Source organism: Camarhynchus parvulus, chromosome 11, assembly GCF_901933205.1.
Source record: "Camarhynchus parvulus chromosome 11, STF_HiC, whole genome shotgun sequence".
NCBI classification, from domain to species: Eukaryota; Metazoa; Chordata; class Aves; order Passeriformes; family Thraupidae; genus Camarhynchus; species Camarhynchus parvulus.
Window position 1 is genome coordinate 4,504,380 of NC_044581.1, and position 20,640 is coordinate 4,525,019.

Consider the following 20,640-nt stretch of genomic DNA (forward strand, 5'->3'; position numbering starts at 1 on the left):
GCAGCCCTAAAATACATCTTAATGTACAAAAACTCTTCTCAAGCCTGGAGATGCCCCAGTGCTTCCCTCATTGCCTACATCAGGCAAGCAGTACAAGAAACCCCCTCACTAATGCAGCTCTTTTGATGGCCACTGCAAGGACCCCTTAAGCCTTCCAAGGACTGGGGACAGTGCACAAAACAGGCTTGGGGAGGGATGCAAAACGAGAAATACAGAGCTCAGCTGTTCTCCTCCTTCTCCATGGTGGTTCCTCAAGCCTGGGGAGGGGTGGCAAACACCCTGGCTGCCTGCTGGTCCCTGCTCTGGAGCCTGCACCTCCCACAGCATCCCCACATCACCGGCCAGCCAAAGGCTCCTTCAAAGAAAACACAAAGCACGCAGCTAAAAGATATTCACTTACAGTTTATTTTTGCCTGAAATTATTTCACATCTCTTTGTACACAGCTACAGAACAGTAGTAGTAAACCATTGGTAAAAGCAACAGTGCTAAGGAAAATGTTGGCATATTTTTTTCTTCCTTTTTTTTTTCTTCTTCTTCTTCCTTCCCATACTGCATCTTCATACAGTGTGGGATTTGAAGGGGGGGAAAAAACCTGACACACTACATGAGTTAAGACTCAAATTCTGTTTCATTATTTAAAAAAAAAAAAAGGAGAAAAACAACATCATTTGGGATGGGGTTGTCTACATAGCAACAAACTTAAAAAAAAGAAAACAACAAAAAACCTGAACAAAAAAGCTTGGCTTTCCATTGAATAAGATTAAATATATATATATATTTATATAAAAAATTACATTGGCTGTATGTGAAACCTTGAGGTGCTGAAGAATAAAATAAAAGTGTTAAACAGAGGAAAAAACTTCTTTTTGTTTTGTTTTTGTTTGATTTTTTTAAATAAGCAGCTCTGTACAATGAAGGCTCATTATGAAAAAAAAAGTCAACAGCATAGTTATAAAAGAAACCACAATTTTTAAAAAATCATCTTCTAAGCAACTGTGGAATATGAAAAATGTAGCAGTCACATTTACAGACAGGTCAGAGCTATCGGATCAGCAACACCGCGATTTCCTCAGTCTCCCCAGAGGAACATGCAGAACAATGCGTGCACAGAACAGGGCAGGGAGGGGGGCACAGGACAGGGGAGGGAATGAGGGGAGGGGGGGAAAAAAACCCAGAAAAAGATGATGCACAAAGTGGAGGGAGAGCTTTTTTTCCTCGTTTTGAAATATCGGACGTAAACAGAAAACAACGGAGGCAACTTGTAAAATCTACAGTTTGCAAACACCCCATTGGCAAAAGAAACGTCTTGTCCCCGTCTCCTGTGTTTCAACCTGACATGGCTTAAAAGACTAAAGAAAATTTTCAGACTTTGGAAGGAATTGTGACTTTTATTAATCCCTGCACCCCCTTCCCCAACAACCACGGCCCCCTTGATAAAGATTTTCCTTCCTATTTGATAACATTTGAGGCATTTTGAAATCAAAAAGACAACGCGATGAATGTTGACAAAGAGGGAGTATAATACATTTTGCATTACTAAAAGGCAATTCTTCAAGGAGGACATTTCCTTAAAAAAAATAATAATAACAACAAGACAGCAAACTAGTTTATACAGTACTATACGCAAAAAAAGGGTAAAAGAATTAACAATTCATAAATAAAAGACAGGTCCCAGACCTGTTATTTGTGAACCATTTTCTTAAATAGGTGCATTATGTAAATCTTATGTACAACAAAATTACTTTGCATAACAACTGCAAGGACATGAGGGGAGGTGAAAATCATATTGGTTTTGGTTTTCTTCTCTTGAGATTTTTGAAGTTTGATTTTCTGGAGCAAAACTGGTGAAACAGGAGTTCTGGCTGGCTGGGTGCCAGCCAAGGAAACCCACGTAAGTAAGGACAAAGGAATATATTTTTTTTCTCCACACGGCATAAAACACAAAGGCAAATAAAATCCACAAATGTGTTTTTTTCCTCTTTATAATCCTCTTGCTGCTACAAAGTCCATTTTTTTGTTTGTTTGTTTCCTTCCTTTTCAATTTAAATTATGTTGATTCTGAAATCACAAAGCTGAAAGAATCCAATGGAGTCCAGGCTTGCCCCATCCTCCCATTACACACAACTCCACTCTGCTACCCCACAACCACGACTCCTGCCACCAAGTCCCCAGACTCACTGCTCTACAGGAATTGGCCAAAAGTTATTTTCAGGTTTGTTTCAATCTGTCTGTTTTAAAAATCTTTTCCTTCTCACAAGAAGCAAAAGAGAAGAGTGGGAGGCAGGGAGAGTTCACCAGGCTTCGGTGTAGCGGACGTCCACCTCCTTTAGGTTGGGGAGTTTAGCCTGTGAGGGGAGGAAAGGTCAGAATTAACAACGTGTTCAGGCCTCAAGTAAAAAGTTCCTCTCAAATCTCTTGTGTGGGACCATTCCCTGTGCTTATCCAACAGAGCAGTGGTATCCAAATCTGGAGGAGGAATAGAGAAGGGAGGGGTGAAAGAACTTCCTGGGGAAGGAGAGCACCTTGCCCTGCTGTTGTTGGTGTGGATGATTGTGAAAAACCTTGCATCCTGTGACTTTTTGTGTGACAGCAAGCCTGGGACCTGTGCAGCTCTGCAGATTGTACTTGTATTTTGAATGTGGGCTCCCAAAAGAGGACGAAAGCACCTCCTCCTCTTGGCTAGGAAAGCACAGAGCCCCACTGGTGGTGAGGATGACAGGCAGCCCAGGAGAGGCAAAGGGCAGACACAGCTTTCTGACCTGGGAACTCCTGTGTGGAAACAATCCCTGGACTTAATTCAGAGGTCATATCCAAATCTGGAGGGCTACAGAAAGGGACAAAGCACCTCCCAGCAAACTGGGAGGGCTGATCTGTCAACCACCAATTGCAGGAAGAGGCGTGACACCCTGGGCCCTGCGCTGAGCTCAGCAGTGAGCTAGAGCAGGTGGGTGTGGCAAAGGAACAGGATGCCCAGCCCTTACAGACGCATGGAACTAAGTCCCACCTGCTCTAAAACCCATGCACCAGCCACCAGGTCCAGACCAAACCCCCACCTTCGTATTTCATGCAAATGCTTAGCAAAACATGACTGTCCAACTTTCGCCATGAAGGCGATGCACTCAAACTGCAGCAGAGAGAGACAATTCCTCCTTCAGCCTCCACACTGCTCATTTTACCCTCTGTGTACTAAAACAACTCATGGAGCATTAGCAACTTCTGGTATCTTTGTGGTCTCCCTTCCACAACTCCGCTGCTTTTGGCCATATCATTCCTGGATCACCCCACACAAGGCAGATGGGGATCAGCTGTTTGTTCCTACTCACTGATCCCCTTTCCATGCTCCCTGACCATAACTGCATGGCTAATTCTCTCAAAACAAATAAACACATTTAATTAGGCCAGGGCATAATTGAGGACTTGGAAGTTTCTAGGAGTCATTATTACCTCACTCCTTGATTTATGTGCGCGCGTATTTTGATAAGAGCTATTCATAATCCTACAGACACTGCCAGCAAATAATTTTTCAGTTAGGCAATAATGACTTCAGTAGTGGGTGTTTATTTATTGTCTGGTTCAGCCTGCCTGGTACATATGTGGGTGTCTCTGTGTGTGCAAGCGTGTTTAGTGGGGTGGGGGATGGAGCTGAGAGGAAATGTCATCACTGGCTTGTGCCCCAAATGCTCTTGCAGACCAACGTGAGAAGAAGGAAAGATCTGTATCAAAAATAGGTTCTTTGAAGTCTGAGCTGCTCTTAACAAACCTTCAACCATGTGCCCCAGGGAGAGAAACTACTACTTTTGAATACACAGAGAGCCCTAAAATAATGGCCACCAAGATAAATCTCAGTGGAAGAGGTGAAAGGGGAAAAAGTGATGCCTGCCTGTTTTCTCAGCTTTTTGAATTCTCTGCAATCATCAGGACTTTGCTCTCAGGAAGTTCTGCTGTTTGCCCTGGCAAGTCACTTTCTTTTGTGGCTGCTAAGGACTATTAATGCCATACCAGAGCGGAGGGAACCAGTTAGGAAAATGTGAGTTTCAGTAAGAAGTGAGTGGCAAAGGGGCTCAGAAGCAGGGGTGGGACCAGGGGAGCCTTTCATGGATGCAATTTCAGAGCCCTGGGCCAAATACAGCATTGACCTTGACTGTTTGTAAATGCCTGGGGCCTGATACAAGCTCCATTGTGTGAACCCATCTGCAAGCCAGCTGTTAATTCCAAGGACTTATTTGCATATACAATTGTGACACAAGTTTTTAAAACTTGATCTTGAAAACTCCATACAAGCAGCATTGCAGCTGAGTCCCTGGGGGAGCCCTGGCTCCACAGCCAGAACCAAAGATAGACGTTTGCAGTGAATTTTGAAAGCACAGCAGTTACAGGACTTGCTTCAAGTTCCAAACTCAACCCAAGGTTGTGACCTTTTAAGTAAACGTGGCCCAATCTGTTTCAACATCTAAGACAAGCAAATGTCAAGTTTCATCTTGAGTCCTTGGGTCTCTAAGGTAAGATTTTGGGAAATGCAACTCACACAACCACCTGAATAAAAGCAAAGTCCCCGTGAAGTCATGAAAGCCAACACAACTCAGGCAAGCTTTGAAACCACCTGGGGCTACATCCTGGTTCTTTACACCATTTTGCCTAAGTGGTTATGAACTCACAGTAATACCAGACTTTACATGTCAGATTTTAGAACTGGGCATCTGTACAGACGTTTCTGCTCAGAGCCCATTTCCAGTCCTAGAGGTGTCAAGATAAATTTGCATCTTCCTTGATGCTTTCAGTTCTCACTTTGCTTTCCAAATCAAAGCTTGACAATACTGTTCACCCAAGTTACTTTTGGTCCTGTTAATAGTACAGGATATGGTGTGCACTAGATTGTACCTGTCTCTGTATCCTCATCAGAAACAATCAATTTATGAAACTTTTACTGATAAAGCCTCTACTGTTGATAGCACAGGCAAAAAGATTGAGCTGCTGATTCTATCTCATACTTCTCCATTCAGTATATTAAATGTTTCCTGGGTCCAGCAACCTCACAATGCTGCTTTCAGTTATTATATCCACAAAATAACCCACTTCACCCTCTTCAGATAACTTTCATGCTACCCATTCCACAGGGTCAGTTCTCCCTGCCCTAGGATCACCACCATGCTCTTGCTACAGATATTTCTCATCTTTAGAGGATGCAATTCACAGATACCTTGAGATCTTCGTAGGTATCCGCTGAAAGTTTGGTGCTGTTCATATTTAAACTACACAGGCTCTTCATGGCTGAAAGAGAAAACACACATATATTTATGATCATGCTGCATTTTCTTAAAATATCATGCTTGCAGTAGGCCAAAGCATAACCAAGACATGACTATGTGCAGCACTCCCAGGAAAAAGCTGAATAGCATAAAATACAGAAATACAAATGGATAAACAGCTGTTTGGGCCCTCATCCAGGAAAAAGTCCCTATTTAGGAAGGGCCATTAAGCATACACTTAAGACTGCTGACTTCAAAGTAGTTCAGTCAACTTCTCATAATCGGTTTCCTGCACATTATTCTGAATAGTGCCCATTCTCAGTGCTCTGCGTGGTGCTCACAGGGGCCATGCTGATCTGGCAGTCCTCCCTCTCCTCCCCCCATTCCCATTTTAGGCTCCAGTACTTAGCAGAATAGTTTCCTAAGATGAGCCATAACTACTGGCCTGTCTGGCACGTCTGCGTAGGATCAAGCCTATTAAAGCTGCCCTCCAAACCCAGCAGTGAGGTTTGTAATGCACTGCTGGGAGCAGGAGGGAGGTTCACTCCAGCACATCGAGCTCCTCTCAGTGCTCAGGGAATCCTGGATGCCTCACTCTGCCTTGCCTTGTTTAAACCAAGAACAGGGAGAGTTTCACCTCCCCAAAAACAAAGGAACAAAAAATGCCAGGAGGAGTAGGGAACTTGCTGCACAGAGAAGCTGACAGGTGGCTTTGCAATCTTCACCTCTGCAGCACAAAGGCAGGTCCCACCCAGAGGGGATACCCATAGGAAGAAATCTGGGAAGTCCCTGGGCAACAGGTGACCATGTGAGATGGGGACAGGAGCCATCAGCGAAGCCAGAGGCAAGATCTAGAGTATGGCTCAGGAGGACAAAGCCTGCACAAGGCCACCAGTGCCACCAGGCTCAGATCAACATCCCACAACTGGACAGCTGCAGGACTGGGCAGTGAGGAGGAAAGATCAAACCCAAACACAGCCACAGCCTGTCCTAAACGCCTGCAGAAGCACTGAGACACCCACCCCCTGCCCAAACCCACATGAACTCCTCAGAAGCCACCCAAGTGTCCCACAGAGCCCCTGTTTGTCACTCACAGCTCAGTGCCAGCAGCCCGGCGTCCGTCACGGGGGTCTCACACAGGTTGAGCACTTGCAGCATGGTGAGGTGCTCGGACAGGAGCCGCAGCCCCGCGTCGCCAAACTGCGGGGCACAAACAGAGTTGGGTCAGACATGAACTGAGGTACAAACAGAGCTGGGTCAGACATGAGCTGGGCCACCCACTCCTCTGCCAGAACCTCAGTGCAAACAGGGCTGTGGAAATGGGGCTTGGCCGAGCCCTCCATCGCTCACCGCCATCACCAATGACAGCAGAGAAAGCAAAGAGTTTTATCTACAACAAGGCTGGTGAGGGGCTGGGAACAACAAGCCCTATGAGGAAGGTTTGGAGGAGCTGGGGCTGTTTAGCCTGGAGAAGAGGAGGCTTAGAGGTGACCTTATTGCTCCCTACACCTTCCTGAAGGGAGGTTGCAGTCAGGTGGGGTCGGCCCCTTCCACCAGGCAGCACTGACAGAACCAGAGGACACAGGCTCAAGCTACATCAGGGAAGGGACAGGTTGGATATTAGGAAGAAATTTTTCACTGAAAGAATAATAAAGTACTGTAATGCTCTTCCCAGGGAGGTGGTAGAATCACCATCTCTGGATGTGTTTAAAAAAAGACTGGACATGGCACTTGGTGCTATAGTCTAGGTGAGGTGTGAAGGCATAGGTTGGACTCGATGCTCTTAGAGGTCTCTTCCAACCTCATTATTCTCATTATGTGATTCTGTGATCTCTGTCTCGCAGGCAGGGAACAGAGAAATGGAGTGACTTGTGTGCACTTAACCACAGGCTATCTCTTAATTAGACTGGTGCCTTTGAAGCCTGGACTTTGTACGAGTGGGCTCCCACCCAGGCTATACATGATGGTTATGGCAGCCTCAGCCAGTTCCCAACCACATCACACAAAAAAAGCACAGTGCAAGTGGTATTAATTAGCTATTTTAGTCTCAAGAACAATGCACTATTGATTGGTAATTGTTCTATTGACCCACTTGGTTTCTGCTGTTTCTAAACTCTAGATTAATGGAAACCAGGAAATCGGAAAATAAAATGGAATCTAAACCTTTTTTTTTCCTTTTTAATAAAAAAACCCTTATAAAAGGCAGGGTCTTTGTTCAGTAAAATCAAACTCATTTTGAACAAAAAGCATCAAAGTTTCTCAGATGCAAGAGTTACATTGTTAAGACAAATCTGGAGGACATACAGTTAAAACAAGCAAGCAATCAGTTTCTATTTCATATTCCCCATTAAAAAAAGGATATTTCTGGGATATAAAGTAGTTAACAAAACAAAACAAAATATTTACATGACATTTTGGTTAAAAAATGCTGCTTTTTGTGGTTGCACTGACAATAATTGCATTTTCAGTGAGCACTATAAATAGGTGCTAACAGAAAATGGGGAAAACCTATTCAGTGGAGAACCTCAGAGAGCAAAACCAGCAGGGAAACACAGAAGAAAAAATTTAATTTTAGAAGTTCCTTCAGTCAACAGCTGAGTAATTTGTTCAGTTAACTTGGGATTTTTTTTGCTTACAAAATAATCACATTCTCATTATAATTTCCTTCTACTTATTAATTATCTGAGTTTCTTTTTGTTGCTATTGGGTTGATCAGCTTTCAAGCAATTCACTGCCTAAACTGCACAGACTGTGCTTTGCTTGACCACATGAGCTGCACAGCATCATTTTTTCATCCTAACTGGGTGAAAGCAAAGCATTTCCCAATGAACATCAGCACAGGTTCTACTCAGCACACAGCAGCAACCATGCCCAGCTGGAACATTGAACCCAAGATAGCAGCAACAATTTATAATTAAAAATTAAAATTAAAAATCGGAGGAAAAAAAAGGGGTGAAGAGAAAAAAATCAGCTGCCAAGATGAGCTAAACCACAGGAAGGCCCTGTAAAAATAGCAGGAGGACAAAGTCATCTAAGCAAGCCTTTACACACACTCTTCCTGCGCTGACGTAGTGTGGAATTTCAGAATTAGTCAGCATTGGTTCCTGCCCTCAGCCTCAGCTGCAGAGCACTCACCTGAGTTGACCACAGGTTCAGCTGCTTGAGCGAAGGCAGTTTGATGAGGTGCTCAGCACAAGCACTTGTCACATTGGTAAAGGCCAGGCTGAGGTTTTCCAGATTCCCAAAAGACCCCGAGCTCAGCAGGCGGGCCAGGTCTGCATCCTGAAAGAGGACAGAGATTGGTGAGGGAGATTGTGGGTGCCCAGCCTGGAAGTGTCACCGATACTGGTAACCAGAGCGAGTTGCACAACTGCTCCACTTGTTTACAGTAACAGAGAACCACACAGAGCAGTTTCTGTTTGTTTGGCAAGCAGCTGGGCTCTTGTGGCAGCGTTGCTTCACACACCCTGGGAAAAATCTGTCCAAACATTAGGACAAAAATGTCCTTTGCATGTGTATCCTTGTGAGACACAGAGGCCTCAGTGTCAGAGCAAATGCTGAAGATGGGTTTTTAAACACCAGGAAGATTTAGCCATGAGGTCCAGGTCCCACTTGTGCTCAGCACCATTACCTGGCCTCAGTGAGGTTAGTCTGGGTTTGCACCAAGCTTAAATGCAATAGTGCTGGGTCTCTTTGAGACTTCCATGACTAAAATCCAGAACTGGACATTGTGAAGTTTGTCTTTGTAATGCAAAGCTCTGTCTCCAGAGCTGCCATTCCAAATCTGAGCAGCACTATAAATGTGATAACCTGCTGCTGGTGCTGGAAACTGCTGCACAGACCCAAGAGCAGAAATGTGCCCTAGTTGTGTAAACTCCAGTTGTGTTGACAGAGCAAGTGGAATGGCTCCCCACTAACTGCCCAAAACCACTGTGCCACATGGCAAACATAAATCAAGTGTTTAAATATGGAAAGACAAAGGTGTTTTTCTATTGACATGATTAACTTACTGTGGACTTGGATGGCAGTGTTAACCTTGTGGGGCCACCTTTTCTTTGCTGTAAAAGAGAAGATATTTTGGTCAAACAAGCTGCCATTTTACATTTCAGACTCACTGAAGTACAGCAAGCTCCTCACCAGTGCTAACCCTGCTCCCATTTCCAAGCTTCCTGCCAGCCCTTCCACCTCATCCCTGCTTCCCCTGCCCTGTGTGTCTCTTGTGTCCCTGGGGACACCCACTAACCACAGCTAAGTGGGTCTCCATGCCCTTTGTCTGCTTCAGCCTGCCAGCATTTGGCTACTTTCACTTCAAAGGAAGCAGCTTTAAAATGCTGGGCAAAGTGAGCAAAGGGTTTAAGATGGCACAGCTGATAAAATAAGTTGCTTGAGTTCAAAAAAAGCATCTACTTTTCAGGCTGGGAGAAGGGGTTAAAGACAAATATAAATGTGAAAGAGGGAAGAGGAAAGAGGAAGTTTGTGGGTATGTTTGCCTAGGTGAAAACGTGCTCATGCGAGCAGGTCCATTTTAAATCTGTAGGTCCTCTCTTTAAAATCAGGAAGAATCTTTTTCTGTGGGCTCTAGCTCTGAGAACTAGACCTAAAGACCATCTCAGTGAAATGCTGTGAATGCCAGAGCATTCAGAAATGCTGGCCAGCACCAGAACCATTTGCTACTCATATGTCAAAAGGTGGCAGAATTTGACAAGCTGACTGGTAAGATCTTGAGACAGCAGGGTTTCACCTTTATTCCTTCACAGGGATCCTAAGCAGGTTATTGAATATCATTCATAAACATAGTATGGGATTAGTCACGTCAGTAAATATCACACAGTATATATATTCACAGTAAAATCCTCTGAGGACTGCTCCCATCCTGTTGTTAACTGAGAATTTCACACCCTGCTTGTCTTTCTTTTGTACCTCCATTTGTGGAGAGCACAGAGCCCCCTGTGCTATGGCAATGTGTGCAGGGTGACATACCAGCTCCTTTAACTCCCTCTGCCTCTCACACAGCTGTTCATACATTCTCTTTCCCACGTCTGTGCTTTCCAGGGTGGAGATGATCTGGAGCTGGGTGTCATTATTGTCAATGATGTTGTATTCCAGCATCAAACACAAAATCTAACAACAGAACAAAAGGATAGTGGTCAGTGCAGGGTTTTCATTCCATTTCTTTCAAATATCCTAATTACACTGGGCATGGCTTTAAATTCCTGGCTAAGTTTTTAGAGCATGCAATGAGGAGGTTAGAGTAGAGGATATCACAGCAATATTTACGCCACTTCCAACACACGAAATTAATTTTTATTTGTAAAGAATGAAGTGTAATCTGCAAAAGCCAGCCTGTCTATCCTGCTCCCCATTAGTGCTCATTCCTTCTGACTGAGAGGTGCAATTATTTGCCTCAGAGCTGGGAGATGGCTCCATGCCATCTGGAGAGCCCTCTCCAGAACAGGTACAATCCATTCAGTATTTCCCAGGTCCAGGGGCTGGGCTGGGCATTGGCAGAGCTGGGACACTGCACACCAACCTTAGGGATTTTCCATCCCTAAGTGCTGGGGCTTCTGTGCAAGCAGAACACGTGTGAGGTGCACCCAGTCCATGAGGCAGGATGGGTGAAGGGCACAGAGGCTCCAAGAGAAGATGCTGGGAGCTCTCTGCTGTGGCCAGGACAACCCCACCTCACTGGGAACACACCCAGCTCACCCTGGGGCAGGGACTGCCAGGAGCAAGGCAGATCCCAAGGGATGAGTCCAGTGGGTCACACAGATTTAGGACACAAGCTGTCTCTCCACACTGCTTTTCCTTTTCAGCTAAGTATCATGCCATTGCAATTAAAATGCAAAGCTTTTATTCCCTTCACGATTTCAATTATTGTTAATGAAGAAAAAAAAATCCAGCAACATTATATTCAAATGCATGCAGCATGCTCCTTTATTTACTGGATTAAATTAGCATGCAAAAACCTAAGTCAATGAAAAACTGTAACTCTTTCCATCTATTTATCCACTCTCTTTCTGCTGATAATGACATTTATTAAGAAACTTCTCTTAAGAAACCCAGAAAAATACATATAAACTATTAGCACAACAAAAATAACAAATCATAAACATAAAAAATGTGTATTAATGCAAGCAAATAAGGTTTTATAAAGGTACTTCCTGTGCACTGCTCATTTTGCAGGTGGCAAGACAAGAATCAGGCATTTCATCATGGAAAAGCCTTGTGGTTGTGAATTGTGATCTCTCACCACAGCCTACAGCACCATGGCCATTTATTTCCCAGCCCAACCTCTGCAGCTGCATTACAGCAAACAACCTCTTTGTCCAAAAATTCACGCACCCACCTTTCATTTAATTCACACTCATATCTACAGGACAACAATATTCTGCTCCCCTTAATTCAGAGAACCACAACCAGCCACTGCTGGTGTTTGACACAACACAAACCTGACCCCTGCTAGAGCCAGTTTCTGGGAAAGGCACTGTGAACCTGAACACTGCTCATCACCACACATTTTTAGGGCTTACCTCTACCATCGTCTGGTTACCCCTCAAAGCCAGCAGCATGCAAGGTCCCAGTTTATTTTCAGCCAGTGAAAGCAGGAATTTCTTTGTTTTATAGCAGGATCCCATTAAAATATGAACCTATTCAAGAAACAGAGGTAAAATTAGGGGTGTAGGCTTAAGAAACACAAATACCTCTGGAAGGGATATTGTTAAGCAGTCAAAAAGTGTTACTTATTTGCAATAAACCTGAAGGAATGAAGGCTCTCTTTACAGTCAGGGTTGCAGTGTCTCAACAGCTTTATTGCTGAAGGGAAGCGACTTTTCGAAGAAGGTGATGCCCAGTGAGATCTGAGGGAGTGGGAAGTTTTACTCCATAAAGGAGCCCAGCTGACAGCCTGACAGAGGCTCCCCAGGAACCATCAGAGCAGCTGTGCAATTGCCCCCATTCCCAGTAACCTGATGACCCCAGCCCCGGGGGAAGCACCGGGGATTTTGCTTTCGCATCTGTTTGCGCTTGGGTTTCTCTGGAAATGCCAGCTGGGGAGCAGGGGCTGTGTGGGCTGGGTGTCTAGGTAAAAGGCACTGCTGCTGGCAATCTGCTGGCTCTGGATAAGGGCTGCTGACAGACAAAATCACCTGTTCAGGATGAACAGACAGGACCTGACTGGGGAAGGAAGGACTGCTTTAAGAAAATCCAGCAGTCCTGAGCACTAAGTCAGAGATGACTTCATGGGTTTTCATGCTCTTGGGCCACTACCCTGCTTTCTCTTTTGCTCAGTTTTCCCTGAAAGGAAAGGACTGCTGAGAACATGCCCTGAGTGGCACTCCTTCGAGTCCTTGAGCTGACAAAACTGTTGTGCAGACTCTGAAAGCTCCAGAAAGCACCATGTGATATCACATAGTAACGCCTATGGCGGAAATGCAAAGCCACTTGTACAAATCAAATATGTCTCTTCTCAGAAAATAAGTTGGTCATATTATTTCCAATGTAAATGCCTTAGCGATTAAATGCTGGGTTCATATTAGAAAGTCTTATTTCATAACCCAGATGGCTGATTCACCATTTGCTGCAAAGCACCACGTGAGAATTTGCATTTTCCAACAGCCTAGGCAGGAAGAGCTCCATTATGTGGACTCAACATCAGCACTACCCTACAATAACCTTGTAAATGCATTCTGTGCCCCCCCTGCTCATGGCATTGCCTGCACTATGTTCAATACTGCTAAAATATCACAACCATGCCATGATGAGGTCAATTCTATGTGAATCATGGCTTCATTATCAGCAAGCTCTTTAGAAAAACAGAAAATCTTTTTTTCCTTAAGCATCCATCAGCTCAGGTGGCCTTTAAAAATGTGACCCTCCAAGCCAAAAGAGATTTAATTTCATGCAGTTTTCATTAAGTTTTTTTAGAGGTTTTCTTGAGAAATGGAAAATACTGACACTGACAGTAAAGTAACATTAGGTGCATCTCAGAACAGGGTGTTTTTCCAACTTTATGGTTAGTCGTTAGCAGCTCTTTAAGTATTTATCAACATCCTTGCAAAGGGCACAGAGTGCTGCATATTAATGTGTGTTAGCATTGTGCTTTCTCATGCACGCCATCTCCTGATGCTCATAAATATCCTGAATGGCTCTCAGGAGAAATGATACAGTTCTGAAGAAATTTTCTTTTCAAAGATAAAAGACAGATGAACAGTGAAGAGGGGTGAAACCTTTTGTAAACACTCTTCTTCCATTATCCGTTTCAGAGGTAACTGATCCATCTGAATTTAAGGGTTCAGACAGACATTGATGTTCTCTATGTCCCAAAATGTTCAGCATGTGGGAGATGCACAAAGTGCAGAAAGTCACTTCACTATGTACCCAAAGCCAATTTCAACAAATGCTTGCCCTCTTACCAGGGAAAGGCAGTAATATAATTTCCATCTTACTTGGTATAAGGAGAATTCATACAGAGAGTGACTTGACCCAGGCAGCACAGGAAGACAGTGATGTGCTTTAATCACATCACTGATTAAAACCTGTTATTTTCTGTCTAGCCCTTCTCAGAGTTACAAAAGAAATAACTGCTGGAAATGGAATGCTGGTTTCTAATTACACCTCTTCACAACAATGTAGAGGCACTGGTAACACCTTTTTATATCTATCCATCCATCCCTTGATTAAACCAATGTAACTGTTGGTTTTAAATTCCAGGGTAGCCTACAAATGTAAACTATAGGTGTGGATGCACAGAACAGTCTGTCTCCCAGTTTTCCATGTTCCCTGAGAGCGTTTTTTATACAAAGACAGATATTTACAAATACAGAAATAATTCATATGCACAAGCATGGTTTGTGTATTACACTACCAGTGAGAAAACATGCCAAGGTTCAAAAAGAGACAGTAACTTGCTAACCAAACTGTGACTGCAAGGCAGGTTGATGGATTTGGTGGCAGAAAGATCTGGATTTTCTGGTGAACATTCATGGTTAACAAAATAGCGATTTTGATAATTTATTTTTTGAAAAAACAAGTAAATCCTGTTACTGCCAACTAGGCATTAGTTACTTATTGCGAAGTTTGCAAACTCCCATTGCTGCAGACACCTACCATACTGGCAAAGAGCTCTCCATCATCATCACAGGCCACTCCCCCAGGGCTGTAGAGCTGGAACCAGCCGTCCTTGCCAGCCCTCACACTCAGCAAACACGAGTGCACCTGCCAAGAAGTGAACACATTGGGAAGGTTACAGCTCCTGCCAATAACCACCAGCATCTCCCACACCGGGCCAAAAGGAACTGCAGAACCAGGGACTGCTGGAAATCTCATGGTTAATATTCCAATCTGCAGAGCTGCAGGCCAGTCTCCCCTCCCAGAATCCATTTTTTCAGTATAACCAAGAGGGAAGCTGCACCATCCCTTATTGCACGGCCCTTCACATTCCCTTTACACAAATCAAACACAAAATGGCTCTAATCTAGAAACTGCTCCTTTCACTTGGAAAAAAAACCACCACCAAAAATCCAAACAAAAAAACCCCACAGATTTCTCAGCTTCTGTCATTTCCCCCTGCCCTCCCAGCATGTGTGTCTATACATCTGATGTGATCTGCATACCAAATGTGGTGGCTGATGCCTTGCTCATTCCAATCATTAACAATTCTTATTACTCCTGCTCTAATAAAATTCAACCAGAGTCAGGGTGAAGGAAATCCACAGGGAAAACTCAACAGGGATATATAGCACAGAAGCTGCACTGGAAAACTGGCACCAGTGAGCAACCATTAGTCTAAATTTGGCCCACTGTAGAGATTACTATATTTAGTCCCACAATTTAATAGAGAAGTCATAATTAAGCTTTATTTTTTCCTTTTTTTGTCCCTTCACTTGAAGAAACAGATGTTCCATTTCAATTTTTGAGGTGTGTGTTTGTTGGGGGGGGAGGTAAATTCTTTCCTTTGGGCACAGAACTCTGGTGACAGATGAAATCCTGGTACCAGTCTAGGACAAGAAGGTCTCTTCTGACAAGGGTAACTACTGCTCACAAGAGCTAAACCCACGGAAATGAGGAGTTCTGGGCAGTGATGATACAGCTTCACCCACAGTTTGAGGGAGCTTTCCTGCCTTCATGCCAAAAGCAAAAATCACTGTGGATGAGAGGTTCCCTGTGACTCAGCCAAAGCTGATGATGCTGAGCAGGCTCTGAGTGCAGCTCTGAGGCAGCAGGCGCCACGAGGCTGCAGCAACACTCTCACCCCAGGAACACACTCCCACCCCCTTCCTGCTGCCAGTTCATGAGAATTACAGGCATTTGCACACAACAGAGCTGAAGCGTAGCCACACAAAACCTGATACTTTGTAAGCTGTGTGGACCCATGGATTTTGCTTCCTTTTATTTTTTTTTTGTACAGAAGATGAAAAGCTCTGAGTGATCCGACAGAAAAATCTTTCTGGTTGCAGTTTAGAACAAGGACATCAACTGATGCCAGACAAGGAGGTGACAACACATAAACCTTACACATAAACCACCCTGAGAGGCCACTACTACTGCTTAGAGACCTAGGCAGAGTAAAACCACACTGTGTTTTGGAACAAACTACTTAAGGAGAGATCTGAACAAGTGTAGTTGCAATCCCTCCAACTAATGTTCTGTGTAAACTGCCAACAAACTCACTTCTTGCCTCGGGTCTTCTGCAAATCTCTGAATCACGTATTTCAGCTCCCTGAAAAAAATAAGAGCAAGAAGGACAAGAATAAGCAGTTGCTGGTCACAGTATTTACCAAGTATCACATTTCTCGTGAACAACACCTAAAATTACATATATAAATGCAATTTAGAGAGAAACAAGTTGAACTCCTTCTACAGAAAGGAAATATGATGCCTGAAAGTTATAACCAAGGACAGTGTCTGCTCACAATAGCCTAGAAAATGTTTCTGAGATGTGCATTGACAAACTCCTTTGTAAATTCTATCAGCACCCAGTGGCTTTAGTCCTTGGGCTCCTGCTAGCACAATAAATTACAAAGAGAACTTTTTATTGCTAACAGAACATGCCTACAGCCCTTCACAGATAAAAGCCATTACAGACACAATACTGAATAATGCATCATTGCTATTATTGACTAATACAAGAATTTATTCAATAAAACAAAGGAGCCCCAGAAACTTACTTTGTGAATTTCTCATGTGCAAGAGCCCTGAAATGGAAAAGAGAAGGGTATGAGCATCTGAGAGAAAGGAGAAGGGGGAAAAAAGAGCCCAAAAAAACCAAACAAGCACTTTTCAGTTCTTTCCAGATAATAAAAGGACTTGCTAAGCAACTGCAGCACATAAGACAAAAAAAAAGTTTCAAAAAATCAGATAAAGCCTCTTTCATTAACCTAGAGGGGAAAATTACTTGGAACAAATCTTGTAGCTTTTCTTGAGTCTGTCTTAGACAAGGCTCTGACTAATATCAGTGGGAGCTTTGGGTCAGAAGAAAGTAAAAGACTTACAGTACCATTATATAATTACAGGGTTTTGCCTACCTCCAAGAGCCAGGTGCATTCCTTAATTGCAAGGCAATTAGGGTATGGTCGCAGCTAATTAGCATCATACATCAGTAAAGCAATTAATGGTCATTTTGTGAAGTGCCTTGGATCATGGTATGGTTTACAGCTCCCCCAAGACTCGGGTTTGACTTAGGTAATGATGTCCCTGTTACCCATCTCCAGGCTCTCTCACTGTAGCCCAGGTAACCTGGCATGGAGGATTAGACCTCTGTGATTCAAGACATCAGGTCATCAGGGGATGTGATAAGCCAGCAAATTGTACAATTACAGGTTGTAATTTTTGTCCATGGAGGTCTGCACTTTATAAACACCACTGCTCATTAACAGGTTACCAGGGGAGCTGGGCTGATCCATAGGGCAGCTCCTTCACTTAATGCAAAATCCAAATGACAGGAGTCTGTGACGCCAGTGAAGCTTCCTCCCCCACTGAATCTCTCACTCTGCTCTCCTCCTCACCAGCTTTCCTCCCCTTCCTGTCTGCCTGTCTCTAGTTAACCATATTTCTTTTCAGGATCATCTGAGAGAAATGGGGAAGGAAGCTGAACGTGGGGAGGTCTTCACATCCCTCTGCATCAGCCAAAACCAGCTTCAGTTTCTAAATCAATGCTAGAGGCACAAAGCTCCTACTGCCACCCCTTTTCACTTGACGTATATTTCACCATAAAAAAGGAGTAACAAGAACAAGCCAGTAAATACTGAAACAGTGCAAACTCACTCCTTGGGAAACGGGATAGGCTGAAGCAAGCTGGCCAGGGCTGGTCTCCAGTCATCGTAGTCTGACCTGCAAAATGAACATTTTGTTAATGTTAAGATTACCAGGTTTTAAGTGTGGTTTGCCAACAGTTAATTCAAGGAGTTAAAAGCTTTTTACTGTGGGCACCAACAGCCTTTCTGGTTTACTGAAGCACTCTCAAAATCTACAGTGACATTTCCCTTTCCATTTCCAGCACGTTCTCCACTGAGGCACAATAAATCTGGTATTTACAGTGACCTCCAGAGAGGCCTTCTTTATGTCAACTTAAAGACATTTGCTGTTTATGAAACCTGTTGACATCTAATCACTAAGTAATACTTTCATCTAAGTTGGTAGAGCAATTACCAGGCCACTGCTATTTAAAGCTCTTCTCTACATTTAACTGGAAATTTTCTTTGCTGTAAGACATAAGCCCAAGAAACCCCCAAATCCATTTCTGACACAAAACCCACCAGCCAGAGCCCAGACCCAGACTCTCAGTCTCACTGGTAACAATGAATACACAGAGAAGTGAATCTCACATGGGCTGAAACACCTGGGGATGTCTGCAGAAACAAGGTAGAAGAGCCTGCCACCTCCTCTTAGTGCTGCTACCTTTTGGATTTCAGTGTTAAAAACCAGAGTATTGGCTGCAGCTTACTGGAAACTTGGCACAAAAGCGTGGTGTGTCTTTGGGAAGGAACGAGGTGTAATGTTCTCAAATGGACAGTATCTACTGATAGCATTACAGACAGACAACATATGCACAGGAACTGTTCCAAAAGAATGCAGTTTTGCAAAGGGAAACTTCTGGCCCAGAGAAATTGAAGATGGATGCATTTCCAAAAGTCTCATCCATCTTTTGAACCACATAAACCAGAAATGTCCATAAACTAATAACACACATGATGTTGGACAATCCACAAAGATATGTTCACAGAAAAAGAAAATTTAAATGCACGAGCAGGGTACTCTCAAGAAGCAACATGTAGAGAAGTTTTATCTGAATGGAGAAGTGTGATGTGAAAATCAACCAGGGAAGCAGTTATCACTTGCCCAAGAGCAGTATGAGTTCAGGTCACACAAATGTGAGCTATGTCATGCAAGCAACCAACCCATGAGGACCACTGAAAGTGGTTTAGTGCATTAAAAACCGGAAGAGCACATCTGAAGTTACAGTAATCCAAAAAAGAAATCTTGTGCCCATGCCAGTTGTGCTGGAAGCCACTGAACCTAATTTTTTCCTCCATGAAAAATTCTGTTCTCAGGTCTAAAGTAGGGCCAGCTCTGGGACAAGGGGTGTCTCACAAACCCAAAGTGAGTGTGGGTCAGTGGCAGCAAGAGCCCTTTGTGAGCACCTATTCATCAGGTTCTTTCCAGAGACAAAAAGCCCCTCACCTGCTTAGCCACTGAACAAATAAGGAAGATGATCAACTCTGTTTAATGTCTCAGAACAGCAAGACATGAAGCAGGACTTCATTACAGGGGTTGTTTTTCCATTTAGTCGGTGTAAAGTGAATATCATGACACACCTGAGGATGGGGCTGGTCACATAAACTGAAATAATGCAAGGAAACCTCTGACACAGCATCTCTAAGGTGAGCTTTCTGGGTTCTTTCAACAAAGCTTTGATTAATTAAAGCTATCCACAAGATTATTCTTTGTTTCTGACCCACAGACACATTGAACAGGTCGGTGACACAGAACTCTGGCCTGTGTTCAGGTTCAGCTGAAAGTCTCTTGTTAAAACACCAGGTCCCTGTAGGAGAGAGCTGATGTAACCTATGTATAGCTGCAGCCCTGAGAAGTGCCACAGGTCTCACCACGTTTGTCAGGTGTGAGAACACAGTCCAGACATTTTGTTTTATTTAAAGATGCACACCCTTTAGAAATTCCTAGCTGATTTTATTCTAAAAACAACACATTTTTATTGGTAGATACAAACAGTGCTAAAAGCAGATCTTTTTGAGCAGGGGAAGACTCAGAAGTCATAAAGCTGAGTTAGAAAATCCAGAGGTGTTAAAGGTGCTTCATATCACATGAGCTACAGCACCTACAAATCTTTTCTAACAGAAGGTTAACAGCTGAGAGCCACTTTGAGGCTTAGCTCCTGTGACATCTCAGGCTAAGTGTTACACCACTGAAGCTGCTTCTTGAGCAATCTGGAGAGCTGTGATTACTAATAATATGAACCAATCAATTTTTCATGGCTGAGCTTCAAAGGAGTAAGAAAAAAGTTGTTTTGGAATGAAACTGCAGACAGAATGGGACAGTGTCACTGACTTTTCTCAAAGCTGGGGAGCAGGGCAGGTCTGTGAGAGGGCAGTGAAAAGAAATGAGTCTGCTTCCCCAGGAGGAGAAGGAAGAAAGGAAGGAAGGAAGGAAACCATCTCCTATTGAAATGTATAAAATTTGGTCGCATGAGTGGGACCTGAATATAAAATCTGCACAGCCTGTAATCCCTTCAATGTGAGCTAGGAAACATGAAACAAACACAGCACAAGAATAAAACTAAACTACTTATTAAAAGCCTACAGTGTTTCTCCTCCTCCCACCTATTCCCTTTTCAAAAACATTTTCCTTCTGTCTGTGCTCATCTCATCTGCACTCTTCTTTCATTTCAGACAGTTGCTTTTTTCTTTTTTTTTCCTTTTTCTTTTTTTTCAATCCATTCAAAGCTGTAACACAAGACAAGTGTTTGAAGCAGGGAAAGCAAGGGAGATGGATTAGTTCTGGCTGCAGTGAACAACCACTGCAATGAGCCAGACAAAGCGGCTGGCCCAGGAGAAGGAGGTAGCACAGAGCCACAGGGAGATCCTGGGACAAACTCCCTTCCCAGCTCTTCCAAGGGCGCTGGGCTCAACACTCATACACAGCTCAAATTCCAGAACTGGCTGATAAAAGGGGGAGAGGGACTCCCTGACTCTGATTTTTGCAGGATTTGCAGTTCTAGGTGAGCAGCCAGGCTGCAGCCCGACCTGTGGGCTCCCAAGTGACAGACCAGAGCCACCACTGCCCCTGCACACAGCTTCCCTCACCTTGAACCTGTCCCAGGGCTCAGAACAACCATATTAATTAAATAATCCCCCACTGCAGTGACTTTGCCTCTGGGCC

At 43.8% G+C, this 20,640-nt stretch overlaps 1 protein-coding gene across 1 annotated transcript in view; it reads right to left on the reverse strand.

Moving 5' to 3' along the window:
* Positions 1-395: 395 nt before the first annotated feature.
* The window catches only part of CMIP (c-Maf inducing protein), a 130,635-nt gene continuing 110,390 nt past the window's right edge, over positions 396-20,640 (reverse strand). Inside the window, exons 11-21 of the mRNA XM_030956323.1 lie at positions 17,509-17,574; positions 16,413-16,439; positions 15,916-15,964; positions 14,353-14,460; positions 11,778-11,894; positions 10,228-10,368; positions 9,258-9,305; positions 8,383-8,529; positions 6,342-6,447; positions 5,199-5,269; positions 396-2,346 (exon numbers count right to left, since the gene is read on the reverse strand). Of these exons, the coding sequence (XP_030812183.1) occupies positions 2,293-2,346; positions 5,199-5,269; positions 6,342-6,447; positions 8,383-8,529; positions 9,258-9,305; positions 10,228-10,368; positions 11,778-11,894; positions 14,353-14,460; positions 15,916-15,964; positions 16,413-16,439; positions 17,509-17,574 (934 nt within the window). The 3' untranslated portion in view covers positions 396-2,292. The remainder of the gene's footprint in view (positions 2,347-5,198; positions 5,270-6,341; positions 6,448-8,382; positions 8,530-9,257; positions 9,306-10,227; positions 10,369-11,777; positions 11,895-14,352; positions 14,461-15,915; positions 15,965-16,412; positions 16,440-17,508; positions 17,575-20,640) is intronic.